The 21,344-nt window shown below is 39.4% G+C and overlaps 1 non-coding gene and 1 gene segment (V, D, J or C); one reads left to right on the plus strand and one right to left on the minus strand.

Moving 5' to 3' along the window:
• Positions 1 to 1,386: 1,386 nt before the first annotated feature.
• Positions 1,387 to 1,984, minus strand: LOC111825732. The segment is given in 2 exon segments: positions 1,387 to 1,832; positions 1,939 to 1,984. Coding segments are annotated over 2 exon segments (492 nt in total).
• A 5,547-nt stretch (positions 1,985 to 7,531) lies between these two features.
• LOC111825756 lies at positions 7,532 to 7,638 on the plus strand. The gene has a single exon (XR_002828947.1). It is a non-coding gene; the product is annotated as a U6 spliceosomal RNA (small nuclear RNA).
• Positions 7,639 to 21,344: the final 13,706 nt, after the last annotated feature.

Raw genomic sequence — 21,344 nt, forward strand, 5'->3', positions numbered from 1 at the left:
CTGGTCAGTAATCCATCTTCCCCACAACACAGCCCCACACTGGCTGGTCAGTAACATACCTAACTTAGACAAAAGAGGCTTCTTGCCAAAATAATGACAGCAGTCTTTTGGGTCAGTGTATAGCTTGCTGCATCCTTGCTTTTGCACCTGCATCTGGGAAATTAGCCTTGATTAGGATTCCCACACTCAGATTAGCCTTGAGCATCCAGTGTACTCTGGACAGGGTCCCCACACTCAAATTGGCCTTGGACACCTGGCATACTCTGAATAGGGTTCCCACCATTACATATAACCGTATCACTATGCCTTAAAAATTACTCTTCATCTCCTGTGCTGCCATTTGGCTAAGATGACCTATTGGTCACAATCTACTTAATATCTTTATATGTAGGGGGCTCCTATGCATGTCCCTTTTTATACATTACAGTGTAAGCTAAATAGTAGATCCTCCCCCTTCTCTTCTTCCTCCAAATTATTTGTTACTTGCCAAGGCTTTAAGAACACAAGGACTATAGCAGCTTCTCATACAGTTCTTTCCATCCTAGACAAAAATGTTTAAACTAGATAATAAATTTAAATTGGGTCCAGTGAACATCTACTATCCACTGCAATTTTAATCAATATTTCTAGCAGAGTTTGGCAATGCTAAACTTCCTATGTGATTAATTCTGACAATGTTAACATATCAGAATCCTTCTCTAATAGTCCAACACTAAATCATACAAAATTAGAATGAAGGCAAGAGAAAATGTCTGTAGCTGGAAGAAAGCAGCAAAATGGATTATACCCACAAATTTCTGGTGTAGGTTTATAAAATTTAAGATACCAAAAGACCAGAAAGCTATGTGTATGACTGAGAAAAAGTCTTTGGACAAATAATGATGAACTCTATACCTTTATTCCCTTTCTACACTGTTCTTAAATAGTTGCCAGAATTAACATGACCATGACAGTTTTCAAAGCCCTTCACGCATATTATCAATCTCTTATTGTTGACCAATAATTTTTCAAAATATCTGACTAGATGTACTTAAACTCAGAGAAAATATTCTGACACATTGTGACTGGCACAGAGAGACCCGGGGGGAAATATTACCCCCCAAAAATTATCTGAGAATGACCAAGTAGACATGGAGGCAAACTTATAAGAAAATAACTTAAGGGGATTACCTTTTGTTTTCTGGATTGAAAGCGAGACAAAATAATGAATAAAAACCCACAGAGTAAATCCCTTAAAGCAGTCAACCTCAAGGCAAGTAGGATTATTAGGTGATAGGAACACTGTCTCCCTCATCATTCTAGAACACTATTTATTATTATGCAGTTTCTACAAAGAGCAAAAAGCTTTTGAAATAATGTTTATCAGGCATGGAATTATGGAATTATTCAAAGGACCTGGGTCTGCATAACTCTCTTTGCCTCATTTGCTATCATATAGCATAAGATCTTTAAAGATACCACAGGAACGGATCTTAAGTCTCTGAAAACTCCGCTGAGTGGTTTGTGCGCAGCTCCCCCTGCAGCCTCGGGCACTGTGTCACTCAGAGCACAGAAGTACACAGCTGAGTCGCTCCAATGGGCCGAGGGTTTCCTCAGGATGAAGGAAGATTCATTCTTCTTAAATTCAGCCTCAAAGCCTTTAATGCCTTGAACCAGGGTCTTTCCTGAGAAGTTCTTGAGGAGCAGCTGGAGGCCTTGGCTGGGGTATTGGACGTACCAGAAGAGAGAAGGAGTGGCAGCATAGACATACGTGCACCTCAGCTCCAGTGAGGCTCCTTCAGAGACACTGACGTGGTGGTCAGGCTGGCTCACTGACTGGGCTCTGGCATCTTCTGCAAATCAATGTGTCATTAGTAAAAGCAGTACCGTTTGCTAGGAGAAGTAAGTACTTCAGGTCAGAACCTGTAGAACTATAGACTATTATGAAATTTTACTCACTCAGGACAAATATCATCCCCACTATTGAGAAAAGCAAGGGTAGCATGGCTGAGTAGTAGAAACGCTGTGGACTCCTTTCTGGAAAAATCTCCCCTGAGCAGGCAGGAAAGTAGCTGCAGAAACGAAGCCCTTGCAAATAGGAGGTGTAGGGAAGGGCAGGCTTAAATGAGCTTGGAGCTTTCTGACGTCTGATTCTAGTCACCTGTCTCTGTCTGTAAAGTACTCAGCCAGCTGCAGGGAGGGGAAACTGAGCAGAAGATACTGATCCACAAGATCTGTAGTTTGCACAGCATCGCCCTCTGGTGGTCAGCTTCAGAACCAAGGGTCCAGAGAATTAATTAGTGTTTTCCTTCTGTTTTCTGAACTATATCAAAACTTTCACACATATGTTTAGACCTCCCAAATTATAATGGTGCATTAGTCCTAGAGTCCTCTGCAAATGAGGTGCCACATAAAAGTAAACTAACAAGTTACTTCAATGAGAAATCAGGATCTGAAAAGCTAATCTGATGTGGAATTCAAGTTCATGAGTCTTTGGAATCAGACCAATTACCTCAGACTGAGTTTTGGATGGCCCAGTGCTGCATGTGGCATGAGGTATTTCCCTTGCCTGGTGCTCATGCACCAAGATGCTCATGAACCCTAGAGGAAAGCAGAGAGCCTATAAAATGGGAGCAGTGCTGCTATGTGGCAAAGAGTAACTCTGGATGGGAAGACATGTCCTGAAGGACATACTTCCACACCAAGAAAGCTGTCTCTGAAAACCTGAGAATAGAGAAGTTCTCTGCTTTCTCTGTGGCTAATAGGGCTCTTTGACAAAAATCGAAATATTTATTTTCTTTGCTTCCAGGAGCATGAGCCCAGCCCACTTTGGGGGTTCTTCATTCACTTATTTATTCCTGTTAAGATTGCTTTCCACATAAAAGATTTAGTAATGCTGTCAATTTTTTAATTTATAGTCTATACATGTGAACTTCTGAGTCCTAGGGCTATATACTCACTCCCATCTCTTCTAGGTGTCCTCCTAACTAAAAGAATAAAAATGTAAAATTGAATATACCCAAATTCATAAAGGAAATATTTATGCCTATTTTTAGAACACAGAAAGTAGATGGGCTCATATTGAGGACTAAAGTTAGGACAGAAAAGAAACATAATAAAAAAGCTATGAGGAGTCATGCCTGCTGGCTTTCAGGGTGGTGGTCATTTCAACTCCTATTAGTGTTGTCGGGCATTGGCAAACTCCAGCATGTACTGAGTCAAAGGCCACAGGGTTTTTTGGTGCCTTGATACAGTGCTGTTTCCTTTGAACTGGAAGAATGCAAAGGAATTCTCCAGGGTTGTTTGGGGGGGGAGGGGGAGTTAGTTTGATTTTGTTTTAAATATATTTTTATTGATTTCAGAGAGGAAGGGAGATGGAGAGAGAGATAGAAAATCAATGATGAGAGAGAATCATTGATTGGCTGCCTCATGCACGCCCCCCCTTCCCCTACTGGGAATCGAGGCAACAACCCAGGCATGTGCCTTTGATTGGAATTGAACCTGGGACCCTTCAGTCCCCAGGCCGATGCTCTGTCCACTGAGTAAAACCAGCTAGGGCGAATTCTCCAGTTTTTAACGGTGGTAAAAGAAGCATCTTATAGTTGAAGAAGAATAAGATCATAAATGGAATGTTCTCCTTTAAGAATTTTGACAGGACTTTAGATGGTGTGGCTCAGTTGATTGGAGCATTGTAACCTACAGAAAGGTTGCAGGTTCAATTCCCAGTCAGGGCACATACCCAGGTTATGGGTTCAGTCCCAGTTGGGGTGCATATGGGAGGCAACTAATTTATGTTTCTCACATCGATGTCTCTTTCTCTCTCTCTAAAAATCAATAAAAACATATCCTCAGGCAAAGATTTTGACAGATGTGGACGAAAGGGGCCACAGGCTAACCTGACAAGCTCAGGGGTGGCCAGCATGGTGGTTGTGCAAACTCAAAGACCTAAAACAACCACAAAAGATGGCCTGAAAATTAAATATTTAACTACAAACAGGTTATGGTGAGCAGTCACGTCCTAGGCCATTATTATCCCTGACAAAGATCAACTTAGATCTTTAGTGGTCGCATTTGTCTTTTTGCCTCTAAAATAACATATCTGTGAAATGTCTTGGTAACTTGCAACTTCCCTTGTTTCCAGATCCTTCAGGGCACAACAAATGGTACCAGGACATTCCCTCAGTGTTATTGTTATCAACTGTTAATTATGTTAAACTATCCTGTATCCATCTGTGTAAAAGAAGCATATGTCCATCATTTCACTTTTTATCCTATCCCAGAGGGTTCCCCGCTTTGCTTTATCCCACCTCCTTAATCGATCACCAATGAATTTCATGTAACCCATCTACATCCCTTTCCTTTGATTGCAATGTATAAATACAGATGTAACCTGCCATTCTCCGGAGCATTATCTCAATTCATTGAGGTTCTCCTTCCCAGCATATGTCGACAGTGTGGTCAAATAAACTCACAAAAATTCTTTACAGGTATCAATGGTTTTTTACGTTAACACATGGTTATAAGAAATAATAAGAAATACTTATATTGATTGCCAGAAACATTAGTCTCCACAGACAGCCTAGAACACCATAAACCATGGTCCATTAAAAACAAGAAAATATAAAACATTTTTAAAAATAGATAGAGGAGGAGAAAATTAAAACAAAACAACTGTTTTAGGTACTGAAAAGACATAGTCTTTGACTAGTCGTAGCATATCTATCGTGTTCTTAGAAATTGATGCATTATTCAAAAAATTTCAGAATTTTAGCAAAAATTTTAGTACTTAAGGCATGGGCAAAAACAAGAAAGCATTCTCATTTTCAAGTGTACTCTAAAAATTATACAAAAGCAGGCATATTGTGGAGGGGAGTCAAAAATTGGAGGAGCAACCTACAGAAGGATGAATTTCACACTTTGGGGGCAGGGGCTTTTCTGTGATGTCAGACTGCTGATGGCACGGTGGCAAACCACAAAGCTAAAACTGAAAGAAACACCCTGATGCGAAACATGGAGAACAGATTATGTGCCAGGCTAATCCCAAAACTGGACATGCATGGGGCAGACCCTCAGCAGGAGAACAAAGCTGCGATGTGAACCACTGTCCAAGTCTCAGACTAACTTCTGAGTGGACCTGTGCAGGACAGACTCAAACCAATGTAGCAGCAGTTTCAGAAACTGACCTGAGGTTAGACCCACCCAAACAAGTATCTTACTAATCACTGAGCTAAACATGATGGAGAAAGACCCAAATCAACATAACAAAAGGTTAGAACTGAACTGAGATTTGAACAACCACTCACAAAACGAGAGACACACTTCTTTCTTATTTCTTCCTTTCTTTCTCTTCCTTTCTTTCTCTTTCTCCTTCTTCTTCTTATTATTATTATTTTTTCTTCTTCTTCTTCTTCTTCCTCTTCTTCTCCCTCTTCTTCTTCTTCCTCCTCCTTCTTCTGAACTAAACTAGTTTGACTTCCTGTTAAAACAAAAATCTCCAGATGATTTTTTTAATAAAAAAATTTATACTACATAAACATTTAAAAGGTTTAAAATGAATTACAAAATTACTCAGCATACAAATATTTTTTAAAAAAAAAACAAAATTCAATTGGGTAAGTTTGAAGAATTAATTGGCTTTATCGAACAATTCATGAATTGAGGAGCATCTGACGAGGCAAATAGAGAGGTGCGCTAAGACTTATACAAAATGGAAGGTGTTTACAGCAATAAACAGAGAAGGAAAAGAACTGTATTGGCAAAAGAGAAGAAATAAATGTTTCCGGCAGAGTCAGCTTTCTTGAGTAGCAGGAAGTGCAAGGGTCCTATCATGCAAAGCTCCTCACTAGTGTTGATCAGGAGATTCCAGACTGATTGGTTCAAGGTCACACTCCAGGGAAGGCTGAAATTACAATTAAGTTTTGGTTTGTAGTCCTGGGGGCAAGCAACTTCACTTTTGACCTGCTGTTTCTTTTAACACAAAGAACCAGAAAAATTGACTAATATGTATCTAAGTATAAGATAATCAACAGATGCGATTGGCAAGATGATTAAGATGCTAAAACTAATAGAGAAGAGGTAAAAGAAACTCTTTTAAATATAGTCCATGAAGTAAAAGGAAGCACACTTGAAATGACCAAAATAATATAAAATGGAGCCAAATCTGTCATCCCAGAGGAACTCTTTGCACATCTTATGCCTCAAGTCTTCAGAATGTTAAAACGGGTAAAATAACTTTTAAACTGGGTATAAGGTCACCCTGTTTCCCAATGACTTGTTTACAAGGATAACAAGCAAATGGTTATGTATGACTACTGGGCTGGTGACTATAGGCCTGAAAAAAGTTTTTTAATAGTTTAGAATTAACATCACTATGTTATGTCATCTACGCCAGTAGAAATGGCTTCCTTCCATGATGTCATTATTTACTCTTCCCATTCCCATAAATAACCATTGACTTTGACTCCTAATTGAAACACTATTTGGGCTTCTGGCCTGAATCAGGGTATTCCTAGTAGCTATTTTTATTGATCTTAAATAAATGCTTGTTACCTCTCACTTTGGAAGGCTTTTTATTTTAGGTTAACAAAATTAATGATAAGAAAAGAATTCTTGATAAAGAAGTAGAACCTACAAAAAGAAGCAAATGGAAATTTTAGGACTAAAAATACAATAATGAAATAAAATCTCACAGTAAGAGCTCAATAGTAGAATAAAGATGGTAGAGAAAAGAGTATGTGAACTTCAAAATAGATCAGTATAAATTATCTAATTCAGCAATTACCAACCAAGTACGACTCTGCCTCTCCACAGGAAGACATTTCCCAACTCTAGACACATTTTTTTTGCCACAACTTGAGGGCAGAGTACTGGTACCTAGTGAGTAGTGACCTAGGTACTTCCCAAAATTCCTCAATTTATAGAACAGCCTCCCTCCCACCAGTAAAAATTTATTTAGCCAAAATATTAATAATGCCAAAATCAAGAAACTCTGATCAAACTTAAGAACAAGAAAAAAAAACCTGAAACAAAAAGTGGCATGTGAGAATATAACAAAAGTCTAAAATATATGTAATTAAAATCCCAGAAAGAAGGAGAGTTTGGAGCCTAAAACATATTTTTTAAAAAAATGGACGGTCAGAGAAAGATATCACATGACTTCATTTATATGTGGAATCTAATGAACAAAATAGATCCAGAGTCATAGAAGCATGGAACAGATGAATTTCGGAGGGAAGGTGGGGTCGGGCGGGGAGGATTAACTGGGGAACTTATATGCATATATGCATATCCCAAGGACACAGACAATAGTGTAGTGAAGGCATAGGAGGGGCTGGTGCAGGGTAGAGGGGGGTCAATGGGAAAAAAACAACAAAGGGGACATCTGTAATACTTTCAACAATAAAGATAAAATAAAAATAAAATAGTAATAATAAAATGTCTTTTCATGCATTAAAAAAAAGAATGGACAAAAACATGACTAATTTGATGAAAGACACAAATTTACATATTCAAGAATATTGGCAAAACTAAAACAGGATAAAAATCAAAGAAAGTGCTCACTTCGGCAGCACATATACTAAAATTGGAACGATACAGAGAAGATTAGCATGGCCCCTGCGCAAGGATGACACACAAATTCGTAAAGCGTTCCATATTTTAAAAAAAAAATCAAAAAAAAATTACACTTAAACCTATCATAATTAAACTACCATCAGTCAAAGATTATATACTAATATATAACATATGTAAAATAATGTAGATATATGTACATATATATAAATTTATCAGCTGTAAAAATAAATATGTGTGTGTGTGTGTGTGTGTGTGTGTGTGTGTCACACACACACTGGAGAGCAGTTATTTTAATAATCATGGATTTATTATCACAAAACATGGAGACAGTGAAAACAGAGACAGTAAAATAGCATCTTTAAAGTAAAAAAAAATGTGGGATTATTAATTGGTACAGCCACTATGGGAAACAGTATGGAGATTCCTTAAAAAATTTAAAAATAGGATTACCATATGATCCTACTATAACACTTCTGTCTATTTATCTAAAGAATAAAAAACACTAATTTTAAAAGCTCAATCCTATGCTTATTGCAGGCAGCATTGTTTACAGCAGCCAAGATATAGAAACAGTCTAAGTGCCCATCAACCAATGAATAGATAGAAGATGAGACATTTATACGCACACAGTGGAATATTACTCAGCCATAAAAAAGATGAAATATTTTTATTGTGACAACATGGATGGGCCTTGATGGCATTATGTAAAGTGAAATAAGTCAGACAAAAAAGATAAAAATTGCATGATTTCACTCACATGTGGATATATATGTTATATAAATTTATATATACATAAACAAACATATAAACAAAACAAAAGCACACTCAAAGATATAGGCAACATAATGGTAGTTACCAGAGATAAGGGGGTGTGGTAGGAGGGCAAAATGTGTAAAGTGGGTCAAATATATGATGGTGGATGGAAACTAGACTTTGGTAGTGAGTACAATATAGTGTATAAAGATATCAATTGCACACTTGAAAGCTATAAAATAGTATTAACCAATGTTACCTCAATAAAAATTTAATCAATTAACTAAAATAAAGTGCAAAAAAAATACTGTCAAGACAAAATTGAAGATCCAGTGGAAATCTTTCCAAAATAAAGGTGAAATAAAGACATTTACAGTTGCAGGTGACTTAAAAATATAGACCTAATCAAAAAAAAATGCTAAAGGAAGTGTTTCAAGGTTAAAGGGAAATGCAACATTTTAGACACCTCCTTAGTGTCACAGAGAAGTTTGAATCTTCAGGAATGAAAGAAGAATACAAGACATGTAAATAGCTGGTAAGTAGAAAAGACTTCTTATTCTTCCTTTAAGTTTTAAAATGCATATAACTAATTATGGCAGTGTTTTCAATGTATGTAGATATAATATATATGGTCAACTATAACATATCTCAGTACTGGCAGATAAAGACACATACTGTGCAAGATTTTAACACTTTACATGAAAATAATATTAACTCTCAGAACACTCTGAATAGTACACATGTATGTTGGAAACTCTAGAACAATTGCTCAAAACAGTGCAAAGAGATATGGCCAAAAATCCAAAATACATAAAATTGAATATTAAAAAGTATCCCAGGAATCCAAAACAGTCAGTAAAAAAGGGATGAGAAAGCAAAAGTTAAAGATGAGTCAAACAGAAAAACAATAATGAAACAATACTCCTAAACTATTGCAACAGATAGAAAATTATTTTCTCAGGTCCAAAGTAGAGGGAGGGGGGATTATAAAGAGCAAAAGAAACCTTTTAGGGTTGATGGAAATGTTCATTACCTTGATTGTGGCATAGAGATATATTAACATTGGTCTGCTCAATGCTTCTCTGTCTCTGGATCTGTTTTTCTTCATCAGTTTATTTTGTTCATTATATTCCACAAATGAGTGAGATCATATGATATTTATCTTTCTCTGACTTGCTTATTTCACTTAGCATAATGCTCTCCAGGTTCATCCATACTGTTGCAAATGGCATAATTCCTTCTTTTTACAGCAGCATAGTATTCCATTGTGTAGATGTACCACGGTTTTTTAATCCACTCATCTGCTGATGGGCACTTAGGCTGTTTCCAAATCTTAGCTATGGTAAATTGTGCTACTATGAACATAGGGGTGCATATATCCTTTCTGATTGGTGTTTCTAATTTCTTAGGATATATTCCTAGAAGTAGGATCACAGGGTCAAATGGGAGTTCCATTTGTAGTTTTTTGAGGAAACTCCATACTGTTCTCCACAGTGGCTGCACCAGTCTGCATTCCCACCATCAGTGCATGAGGGTTCCTTTTTCTCCTCATCCTCGCCAGCACTTGTCGTTTGTTGATTTGTTTATGATAGCCATTCTGACGGGTATGAGATGGTACCGCATTCTTGTTTTGATTTGCATCTCTCGGATAATTAGTGACTTTTAGCATGTTTTCATATGTCTATTGGCCTTCCTTCTGTCTTCTTTCGAAAAGAAGGTCCGTTGCCCATTTTTTGATTGGGTTGTTTATCTTCCTTTGGGTAAGTTGTATGAGTTCCCTGTAAATGTTGGAGATTAAACCCTTATCGGCGATAACATTGGCAAATATGTTCTCCCGTGCAGTGGGCTTTCTTGTTGTTTTGTTGTTGATAGTTTCTTTTGCTGTGCAAAAGCTTTTCATTTTGGTGTAGTCTCATTTGTTTATTTTCTCTTTAGTTTCCATTGCCCTGGGAGCAGTATCAGTGAAGAAATTGCTTCAGCATATGTCTGAGATTTTGCTGCCTGTGGATTCCTCTAGTATTTTTATGGTTTCCCATCTTATGTTTAAGTCTTTTATCCATTTTGAGTTTATTTTTGTGTATGGTGTAAGTTGGTGGTCTAGTTTCATTTTTTTGCATGTATCTGTCCAATCTTCCCAACACCATTTATTGAAGAGACTGTCATGACTCCTTTGTTGAATATTAATTAAGCATAGTGGTTTGGGTCGATTTCTGGGTTCTCTATTCTATTCCATTGATCTATATGTTTGTTCTTGTGCCAGCATCAGGCTGTTTTGAAAACAGTGGCTTTGTAATACAGCTTGATATCTGGTATTGAGATCCCACCTACTTTGTTCTTTCTCAGGATTGCTGCAAACTATTCGGGGTCTTTTTTTATTCCAGTTGAATTTTTTTTAATTTTTTTTAATTAAATCTTTATTGTTCAGATTATTACATTAGTTACTCTTTTTTCCCACCATAACTCCCCTCTACCCAGTTCCCACCCCACCATCCGCCCTCACTCCCCACCCACTGTCCTCATCCATAGGTGCACGATTATTGTCTAATCTCTTTACTCACCCCCACACCCCTTTCCCCCACCCCAAGAATAGTCAGTCCATTCCCATTCTATGTCCCTGATTCTATTACAATCACCAGTTCATACTGTTCATCAGATTATTTATTCACTTGATTTTTAGATTCACTTGTTGATAGATGTGTATTTGTTGTTCATAATTTGTATCTTTACCTTTTTCTTCTTCTTCCTCTTCTTAAAGGATACCTTTCAGCATTTCATATAATACTGGTTTGGTGGTGATGAACTCCTTTAGCTTTTTCTTATCTGTGAAGCTCTTTATCTGGCCTTCACTTTTGAATGATAGCTTTGCTGGATAAAGCAGTCTTGGTTGTAGGTTCTTGGTATTCATCACTTTGAATATTTCTTGCCACTCCCTTCTGGCCTGCAAAGTTTCTGTTGAGAAATCAGCTGACAGTCGTATGGGTACTCCCTTGTAGGTAACTGCTTTTCTTTCTCTTGCTGCTTTTAGGATTCTCTCTTTGTCTTTTGCTCTTGGCACTTTAATTATGATGTGTCTTGGTGTGGTCCTCTTTGGATTCCTTTTGTTTGGGGTTCTCTGCGCTTCTTGGACCTGTAAGTCCATTTCTTTCACCAGGTAGGGGAAGTTTTCTGTCATTATTTCTTCAAATAGGTTTTCAATATCTTGCTCTCTCTCTTCTTCTGGCACCCCTATAATTCGGATGTTGGTATGCTTGAAGCTGTCCCAGAGGCTCCTTACACTATCTTCGTATTTTTGGATTCTTTTTTCATTTTGCTTTTCTGGTTGGGTGTTTTTTGCTTCTTCGTATTTCAAATCTTTGACTTGATTCTTGCGATCCTCTGGTCTGCTGTTGGGAGTCTGTATAATGTTCTTTATTTCAGTCAGTGTATGCTTAATTTCTAGTTGGTCCTTTATCACAACATCGAGGGTCTCATTAGATTTCTTGAGGATCTCACTACATTTATCGGCGGTCTCACCAGTCTTCTTGAAGATCTCACTACATTTATCGGCAGTCTCACCAGTCTTTTTGAGGGCCTTATTAAATTTATCGGTGGCTTCTAGACAGTTCTTTAAAGACCTTAAAAGTGTGATTTTAAACTCTATATCCAACAGTTTGCTTTTCTCCAATTCTGTAGTTTGTGTCCTGTTTCTTTGTCTCGGCATTTTTTATGCTTCGCTGTGTCGATAGAGTGCCTTTCTGTACTAAGTATCCCAATTACCTGAGGAAGACACTCTTGGTGCACCCCCTTGTGGGCTTTGTGCACAGTCTTGTTGTAGTTAAGCCTTGATTGTTGTAGTTATCACTGTGAGGAATTGACCTCCAGGCCAATTGGCTGTGAGAATCAGCTGTGTCTGCAGTGGGAGAACTTCTGTGCTGGAGACACCCCTCTGGGGCTAGACTTGCTTCAATGGGGCTTTTGGTGCTCACTGAGTCTGCCCCCTGAGTGTGTCTTTTATGGTTCCACGGAGCTGCAAACTGGATGGTCCCACTCTGACCTCTGGGCTTCCTGGCTCCTGGATTTCTAGGGAGGTGCTAATCTAGCCTTTGCCTGAGGCTATCCAGCAAAAGTCTCCCTGCAGGGCTTGGGCGGGTCGGGTCCTACGGGATCAACAGGGCGGAGTTAGCAATTATGGCTGCTCTCAGTCTTGCCCTCAGAGGCTCTGCTTCTTAGTGTCCCAGTAATCGCTGCAAGCCCCACTGAGAGAAAGCTGCCCTAGGGTTCTGAGCGATGCCAGACAGTCTCGCTTCTCCCGTATGAGTCTGAGTCCCTAGAGACTCGCCTGGAACTGGAGCTCAGAGCCTGAGACTCCCTCCCGATTGAAAATGACAACCCTGCCCACAGCAGCCAGCCTGCTCCGCATGCACTCCGAACCTTAGTAGTTTACTTCAGCACTGCGCCTCCTCTGAGCCTCGTTATGCTTTTCTCTTTCCTCCTATTTGTAGAACTTCCACTCAGCCAGTCTTCCTGTGGTTCTGGATGATGTCCGTTCCGTCTTTTAGTTGTATTTTTGAAGTGGTTGTTCGAGGCAGCAAACTCCGGTGTTTACCTATGCTGCCATCTTGGTTTCTCCCTTTGTTGTCTCCGAGATGAATTTTTGGTGAGTTTGTTCTAGGTCTGTGAAATATGCTGTTGGTATTTTAATGGGGATTGCATTGAATCTATAGATTGCTTTGGGTAGTATGGACATTTTAATGATGTTGATTCTACCAATCCATGATATTGTTCAAATTTTTTTTTTCCCTTCTTCTTAAAGAAGACCCTTTAACATTTCATGTAATACTGATTTGGTGATGATAAACTCCTTTAGCTTTTCATTTTTAGGGAAGCTCTTTTTAAAAAAAAAAAAAAAAAAAGAACATTTATTGTTGAGAGTATTACAGATGGACCACCCTTTATCCCCCACTGTTCTCCTCCAACCTATTCCCGCCCCGCCCCAGGCCTTCAGCATCCTATTGTCTGTGTACATAGATAATGCGTATATGCATATGGGTTCTTTGGTTAATCTCTTCCCTGAAACCCTCTCCCTTCCCTCTGAGATTTATTAATCTGTTCCATGTTTCCATACCTCTGGTTCTTTTATTCATCAGTTTATTTTGTTCATTAGATTCCTTGTTCATTTATTTTGATTTTTAAATTCAATTATTGATAGATATATATTTATTGCCTTTTATTGTTCATACTTTTGATCTTTTATTTCTTCTTCTTCTTCTTCTTCTTCTTCTTCTTCTTCTTCTTCTTCTTCTTCTTCTTCTTCTTCTTCTCCTTCTTCCTTTTTTTCCCTTCTTCTTAAAGAAGACCCTTTAACATTTCATGTAATACTGGTTTGATGGTGATGAACTCCTTTAGCTTTTTCTTGTCTGTGAAGCTCTTTATCTGACCTTCAGTTCTAAATGACTAGTGGCCTGGTGCACGAATTCATGCATATAGAACAGAAATTAATTAGAAGAAATATTTTAATATCACTATTGGCCCTTTCTCTATAATAGAAGTGTCAACCAAGTTCACAATCAACAATGACAGATTGAAACACACGTGTGCGATTGGCGCCAGCAAGAGCTTTATATCTATTGGGCATGCGCAAGTCAACTTAGCCTTTTATAGATATAGAATAAAATTGCTTAATTAGACCTGCTTTCTGATTTAGCTAAACTTTTTTCAGCCCAGTGAAGCACCCCAACTTCTCTTTCAGGTTATTGTCAGCAACACAGCAGTAAATATCAATATGAAGCAGATTATTATTGTAGATCACTCAGGGAGAACAAAGGGTAAAATATTTAACTGCAGCAGTGTTTGACTATATTCTGCACAGTGAGAAAACCTGAAGTCATTTTCAAGGTCCACCATTTCTTACTTCTTTTCAGTCAAGTCAAGTTTCTAAGCTTTCTAAATCTCTGTTTTCTGGCTAATGAAAAGAAAATAGGATTCTACCAAGTCTCCTGTCTACCTGCTCCAGGACTTCTGTGAGGATCAAATGAGATGAGGCATGTGAAAACACTTCACAGACATTTGGTTTTGGTGTGAAATGTTGCCACCTGGATATAAAGCAAGTCATATTCCTGGACTGAAGAAACTTCAAGGAGGCTAGTCACTAGGGAGAGGAAGCTGGGCATTGCTATGTGACGTCATTACCCAGACAGTCAGACACTTAGCTTATTAGCCTTATATATATACCTTTGCTGGGTAGAGTAATCATGGTTGTAGGTCCTTGCTTTTCATCATTTTGATTATTTCTTGCTACTCACTTCTGGCCTTGTAGGTAATTAACTGCTTTTGCTACTTTTAAGATTCTCTCTTTGTCTTTATCCTTTGACATTTTAATTGTGATGTGTGTTTGTGTAGGCCTCTTTGGGTCCTTTTTGTTTGGGATTTGCTGTGCTTCCTGGACTTGTAAATCTATTTCTTTCACTAGGTAAGGGAAGTTTTCTGTCATTGTTTTTTCAAGTAGGTTTTCCATCTCTTGCTCCTTCTCTTCTTCTGCTACTCACATGATGCTAACATTGGTACACTTGAATTTATCCCAGAGGCTCCTTATATCATCTTTATATTTTTGGATTCTTTTTTCTTTTTGCTGTTCTGATTGGGTGTTTTTGATTCCTTATATTCCAAATTCTTGATTTTATTCTTGTCATCCTCTACTCTACTGTTGGCTCCCTATAAATTATTCTTTATTTCAGTTAGTGTATGCTTCATTCCTGACTGGTCCTTTTTTACGTTGTTGATGTTCTCACTAATTCCTTTGAAATTCTCATTAAGTTCCTTGAAGTTCTCAGTAAGTTCCTTGTGCAACCTTATAACCATTGTTTGGAACTCTATATTTGGTAGTTTTCTTGTTTCCATTTCATTTAGGTTTGTTTTTTTATGGAGATTTCTCCTGTTGTTTCATTTATAACATGTTTCTTTTTCTGCTCCCCATCTTGGCTGCTTCCTTGTGTTTGGTTCTATTTATTAGGTAGATCTGCTAGGTCTCCAGACTTGCTAAAGTCACCTTATGTAGTAGGTGTCTTGTGGGTCCCAGTGGCACAGCCTCCCCAACCCCCTGAGCTGGGCACTACAGTTGAGCCCCTGTGTGAGCTGTGTGCACTGTCCTATTGTAGTTGAGACTTGACTGATATTGGCATCACTAAGAGGTATTGATTCCCAGGCTAATCTGTTGCTATGTCACCCCAATAAATTCAATTAAAGTTTTAAAAAGTAATTTTAAGGGGTTCCAGATAAACTTTTTAAAAGATCTTTATTGTTAAAAGTATTACATTTTTTTCACCCCCTCCCCCATTGTCCTCTCCCAGCCTGCCCCAGCACCCAGTCCTGGCCTTCACCCTCCCCCATTGTCTGTGTCCATTGGTTATGCTTATATGCATACAAGCTCTTTGGTTGATCTCTTATCCACATACACACCCCCACCCCCCAGTCTACCCTCCCTGGCTTTCCCTCAGAGTTTTGACAGTCCATTAGATGATTCTGTGTCTCTGGATCTATTTTTGTTCATCAGTTTGCCGGAAGCCGGTCCATCCTTGCTGCTTGACACAGTCGCTGCAGGAAAGAAACATCTGCACAGCATATGTTTCAATGGACCTGGAGTATATAGCATCCTGTTCTTAATATGTTTGCTCCCTTTAGCACCATGTGTTTTAACCAAGGTCACCTCTCCGAGAAAGGTTGTTTCCCCAGGTGGGGATCTTTCCCTGAGGTTAGGGAGGGGATACAACCCCTTAATTAAGTGCCAGGTGGGTAGTTAAGCTACATAATCTTTACTCCCTGGAATGGAGATAAGAAACGCCCTAACCTTTGTAATAGAAATTGACAGGATTAAAATCGGCTGGTATAAATACGGATGTAACAAGACGATAAACATGAGATCCTCATCAGATCCTCATCAGTTCCTAACCAGAACTCCGACCAGAACTTTGGCTGGAGATCCTGACTAGAGGTCCTGACTAGGCTGCTGATCAACTGAAGGCTGTCTTCGTGTCATTCCTTCTTCGCCCACTCCGTCCACACCTGTGGGGACCCCTGGACCTGCTGGGATTGGACTCCAGCACAGTTTATGTTGTTCATTATATTCCACAAATGAGTGAGATCATGTGATACTTATCTTTATCTGACTGGTTTATTTCACTTAGCATAATGCTCTCCAGGTCTATCCTTGCTGTTGCAAATGGTAAGAGTTCCTTCTTTTTTACAGCTGCGTAGTACTCCACTGTGTAGATGTACCACCATTTTTTAATACACTCATGTGCTGATGGGCACTTAGGCTGTTTCCCAGTCTTAGCTATTATAAATTGTGCTGCTATGAACATAGGGGTGCATATATTCTTTCAGATTGGTGTTTCTGGTTTTTTGGGATATATTCCTAGAAGTGGGATCACTGGGTCAAATAGGATTTCCATTTTTAACTTTTTGAGGACACTTCATACTGTTTTCCACAGAGGCTGCACCAGTCTGCATTCCCACTGGTAGTATACAAGGGTTCCTTTTCTCCACATCCTCTCCAACACTTGTCATTTGTTAAATTGTTGATGATAGCCATTCTGACTAGTGTGAGGTGTTACCTCATTGTTGTTTTGAGTTGCATCTCTCAGATGATTAGTGATTTTTAGCATTTTTCATATTGTTTTATTTATTTTTTAAAAATTGAAATAATATATGAGTATAACTATATTAATATAAAGAGATACAAATGATAAAATATTTTAATGTTATAATTTTTTAACATTGCAAATAGAATTATATTTAAATAATTGGGAATTTCTTCTATCTCCTTCACATACTTATGTATCATGTAAAGATTTTCACAATTATAGAGCAATTATGTAAATAAAACAAACTTTGATATCTCAGACAGGGTGCTGCTGTCAGGATGGAAAATGTTTTCCCAGGTACTTGAAGTCCTTGGTGCCAGGAGTTGTATGTCCTCAGTACTCAGCTTCAGTTTGGAATTTAAAGAATTGGCATTTCTTCTTCTCATCATACTGAGAAAGTACCCACTGGTGGTCATCTTGGGTATTAGAACTGAGCTGGTGCCATAAGTCTCATAAAGATAATCAGCCTCTCAAAACAAAATAGATTTAATAATCATAAATTTATTAAGAGTAATTTTATGTCTCTCACCCCAAAAGCTTTCAAATACATATAACACAGCTACCCTTAACAATATTGTTAAAGATAGTGAGAAGCTAGGAAATGTCCCAGGCAGAAGAAATAGGGAAACTGAGACAAGAAAATTAAACCAGGCCAAACAGTTTAGACAGTTTGTAGCCAATTTGCAGCAAAACCTTATCTTGAGAACAAATGGCTAATACCTCTCCTCACTAACCAAAGAATTCAGAAAAGAAGGGGGATATTTAATGCCTCTTTTCCCTAACCAGAGTATAGAAAGTGTAAATCACCCTGGAACTGCTAAGGCAGGAGAGAGGAGGAGGGAAGGAAAGAAGAGAGTTTATTTCACCCACTAAACAAAGTCAGCTGTTTGGGGGAAGGAGGAAGTTTTTATCTCACTATTTAAACAGAGAAGCCAGCAGTCTCGGTGCTTGTTAAAGATAAAATCACCAGATGCTTCTCATAACTTCTGGAAAACCATACAAAGTAAAAGGGAGACTTTGAGAGTTAATCTGTACCAAGATATACGGCAGAGGAATTTTAAAACCTATAGACAAAGAAGTATAAAAAGCCAAATCTCAACCACGCAGCACTTCTCAGACTAGCTGGGAAGTCCGTCTCTGCTTCATAAGCAAGATGTAGTATGATATGTTTGCTTGCCTTGCTTCTATAATAAATTTACTTTAATTATTTAATAAATTGTCTTTACTACAACACAGTCACCCGTGGTCGCTCGTTTGAATTCCTTCCTACGAGACTGACATGAACCAGGAGGAGACAGCCCTCATCTTTCAATTCAGGCGGCTGTCTAATAACACCTTCTCTGGTGTTTCTGGTGCCTATAACAATATGACTTGAAAAATAATGCTGATTCCTACTGGTGTCCCCTTTGGCTAAGGTAAATAATTGAACACAGTCCACTATTATTTTCAATACCTTTGAATTTCTGTCATCTTAATCACCTATCAATCATAGCATCAGGAAGAACACAACTAAAAAGCCCAACCTTCTTCCCCATTTTCCCCCTTTACTTTCCTTCAAAGTCATTATTAACTTTTAAGGCTTCAAGTCCTTACGAATGCAATGTCTTCTCATAGAGTTTTTCATTCTAGCCAAGGGAATCATACATTTATCACAAGCCCTTTGACCTTTTACTTCCCACTGAAATTTTTTTTATATATATTTTTATTGATTTCAGAGAGGAAGATAGAGAGAGAGAAAGATAGAAACATCAATGATGAAAGAGAATGACTGATTGGCTGCTTCCTCATCCCCCCCACTGGAGACCGAGCCTGCAACCCAGTCATCTGCCCTTGACTGGAATCAAACCCAGGACCCTTTAGTCTGCAGGCCAACACTCTATCCACTGAACCAAACTGGCCAGGGCCCCACTGAAATTCTTAATCAGTATATTTTTGGGGGTCAGGCATTGCTAATCTTTATATCTTACTAGAGGCCTGGTACATGAAATTCATGCACGGGGGTGGAGGTGTCCCTCCGCCCAACCTGCACTCTCTCCAATCTGGGATCCCTCTCACAATCTGGGACTGCTGGCTCCTAACTGCTCACCTGCCTGCCTGCCTGCCTGCCTGATTGCCCCCTAACTGCTCCCCTGCTGGCCTGATCATCACCTAACTGTTTGCTCGCAGGCCTGATCGCCCCCTAACTGTTTGCTCCCCCTCACCGGCCTGATCACCCCTAACTGCTTGCTCCCCTGCTGGCCTGATCACCCCTAAACGCCTCTGCCTCAGAACCAGCCACCATGGCTTTGTCCGGAAGGAAGTCAGACATCTGGAAGATGTCCGGTCGACCTGGTCTAATTAGCATATTAACCTTTTATTAGTATAGATAATTGCCATGTGAAACAAATGAGAAACAATTTCTGATATTCTGACAGTAAAGTCATATAAAAATAGAGTAAGAGTAGAAAACAATCACAGCATTTGTGAGAAACTGACAAAAGTTACTAACCCACCAATTTTGAAGATTTCTGGTATGAATTTGCAGAAATTCAGATATCAAAAAAATAGAAATTTATTGCTATAATTGGAAAACATAAAGCAAACTTTACTTTAAAACAAATGTAATTTGACATCTAGATGTAGAATTTCCTGTTTTTACAGTCCTTGAAGAAATACTAAAATTTTTGAGTTATTCACACTTCTTTCTGCAATATTTTTAATGTTATTAAAATCTGTATGAGCATGCCATATTCTAAGCTATTCATCAATCATTTTCTCCTTCTTAGATGGGGCACCTAAACATGCAGGAAAATAACCAGCACAGAATGGAGCCAGGAAGAAAGATTCCAGGAAAGCTATCTTAAAATTACCAAGTTGGGAAGGTAGTAAGTTTGTAAGAAGAAAGGAAATCATTCAAAGGAGTTCACTTTTGTTTTGGATTATCCTATATAATAAAAGCCTAATAAGCTAATAGTCCAGTTGTCTGTTCAACTAATCAAAGCGTAATATGCTAATGATATGCTAAGGCTGCTCAACCGCTCACTAAGATGTGCACTGACCACCAGGGGGAAGACAGTTGACCAGTCATTATGACGTGCACTGACCACCAGGGGGCAGGCGCTCCAACTGGTAGGTTAGCTTGCTGCTGGGATCCGGCTGATCATGACTGAGCAAGATGAGCCAGACATGCCCTGGAGCCCTCCCGGGGTCCCTCCCCGGCTGGCCAACTTCCCGTGTCCCTCCCCAGCCCCAATCGTACACCGGTGGGGTTGCTTGGCCTGACCTACACCCTCTCCCAATCCAGGACTGCTCAGGGGATCTCGGAGAGCTGGTTTCAGCCTGACGGCAAAATGACCAGTCGCTGTGAAGCGCACTGACCACCAGGGGGGAGATGCTCAATGCAGGAGGTGCCCCCTGGTGGTCAGTGCACTCCCACAGGGAGAGCGCTGCTCAGCCAGAAGCTGGGCTCATGGCTGGCAAGCACAGCAGCGGTGGTGGGAGCCTCTCCCGCCTCCGCAGGAGCGCTAAGGATATCCAACTGATGGCTTAGGCCTGCTCCCCTGGGGGGGGGGGGGGGGCGAGCCTAAACCGGCAGTCAGACATCCCCAAGGGCTCATGGACTGCAAGAGGATGCAGGCTGGGCTGAGGGACCCCACCCCCCAAGGGCACAAGTTTCATGCACCAGGCCTCTAATTGAAAGATAAAATGATGAATGAAAAGTAAAACTCTTCTGACCCTGGCCAGTTTTTCTCAATGGTTAGAGCTTCAGACCATGGACAGAAGGGTTGCAGGTTTGATCCCTGGCCAGGATCAAGGGCATGTACTTCAGTTCCAGACTCGATCCCTGACCCCAGTTCTGATGCATGGGGGAGGCAACCAATCAGCATGTCTCTTTCACATGGATGCTTCTCTCTCTCTCCTCCCATCCACCCTCCTCCCTTCCCTCTACTCTTACTAAAAAAATAAATGGAAAAAATATGCTTGGGTGAGGATTAAAAATAAATAGATAAATAAATAAATCTATCTCTCCTGTACTATGGCCTAACTCTCATATCCAATCATTAAAGTATGTCCATCTCATGCTGGCTCAGCAAGTCCCTGAGCAGCTCTACAATATGTAGTAAGAACACCATGGCTTCTACTATGTCAGAATCCAAAATCTTTCCGATGCAGTTCTCTTCCCTAGTGACTCACAGAGTTTGTGTTCAGCTCCTCATGCAGTTCCCAGCACTGTGGCACTCACAGCACAGAAGTACTCAGCTGAGTCACTCCAATGAGCGAAGTGTTTCCTCAGGTTGAAGGTCGACTCATTCTTCCTAAGTTCAGCCTCAAAATTCTTAATGCCTTTAACCAAGGTGTCCCCTGAATAGTACTTGAGTAGAAGATGGAGTCCTTGGCTGGGGTCTTGGACATACCAATAGAGATAAACAGTTCCAGTGTAAG

This window comes from Myotis lucifugus, unplaced genomic scaffold (genome assembly GCF_000147115.1).
Source record: "Myotis lucifugus unplaced genomic scaffold, Myoluc2.0 scaffold_38, whole genome shotgun sequence".
NCBI lineage: Eukaryota > Metazoa > Chordata > Mammalia > Chiroptera > Vespertilionidae > Myotis > Myotis lucifugus.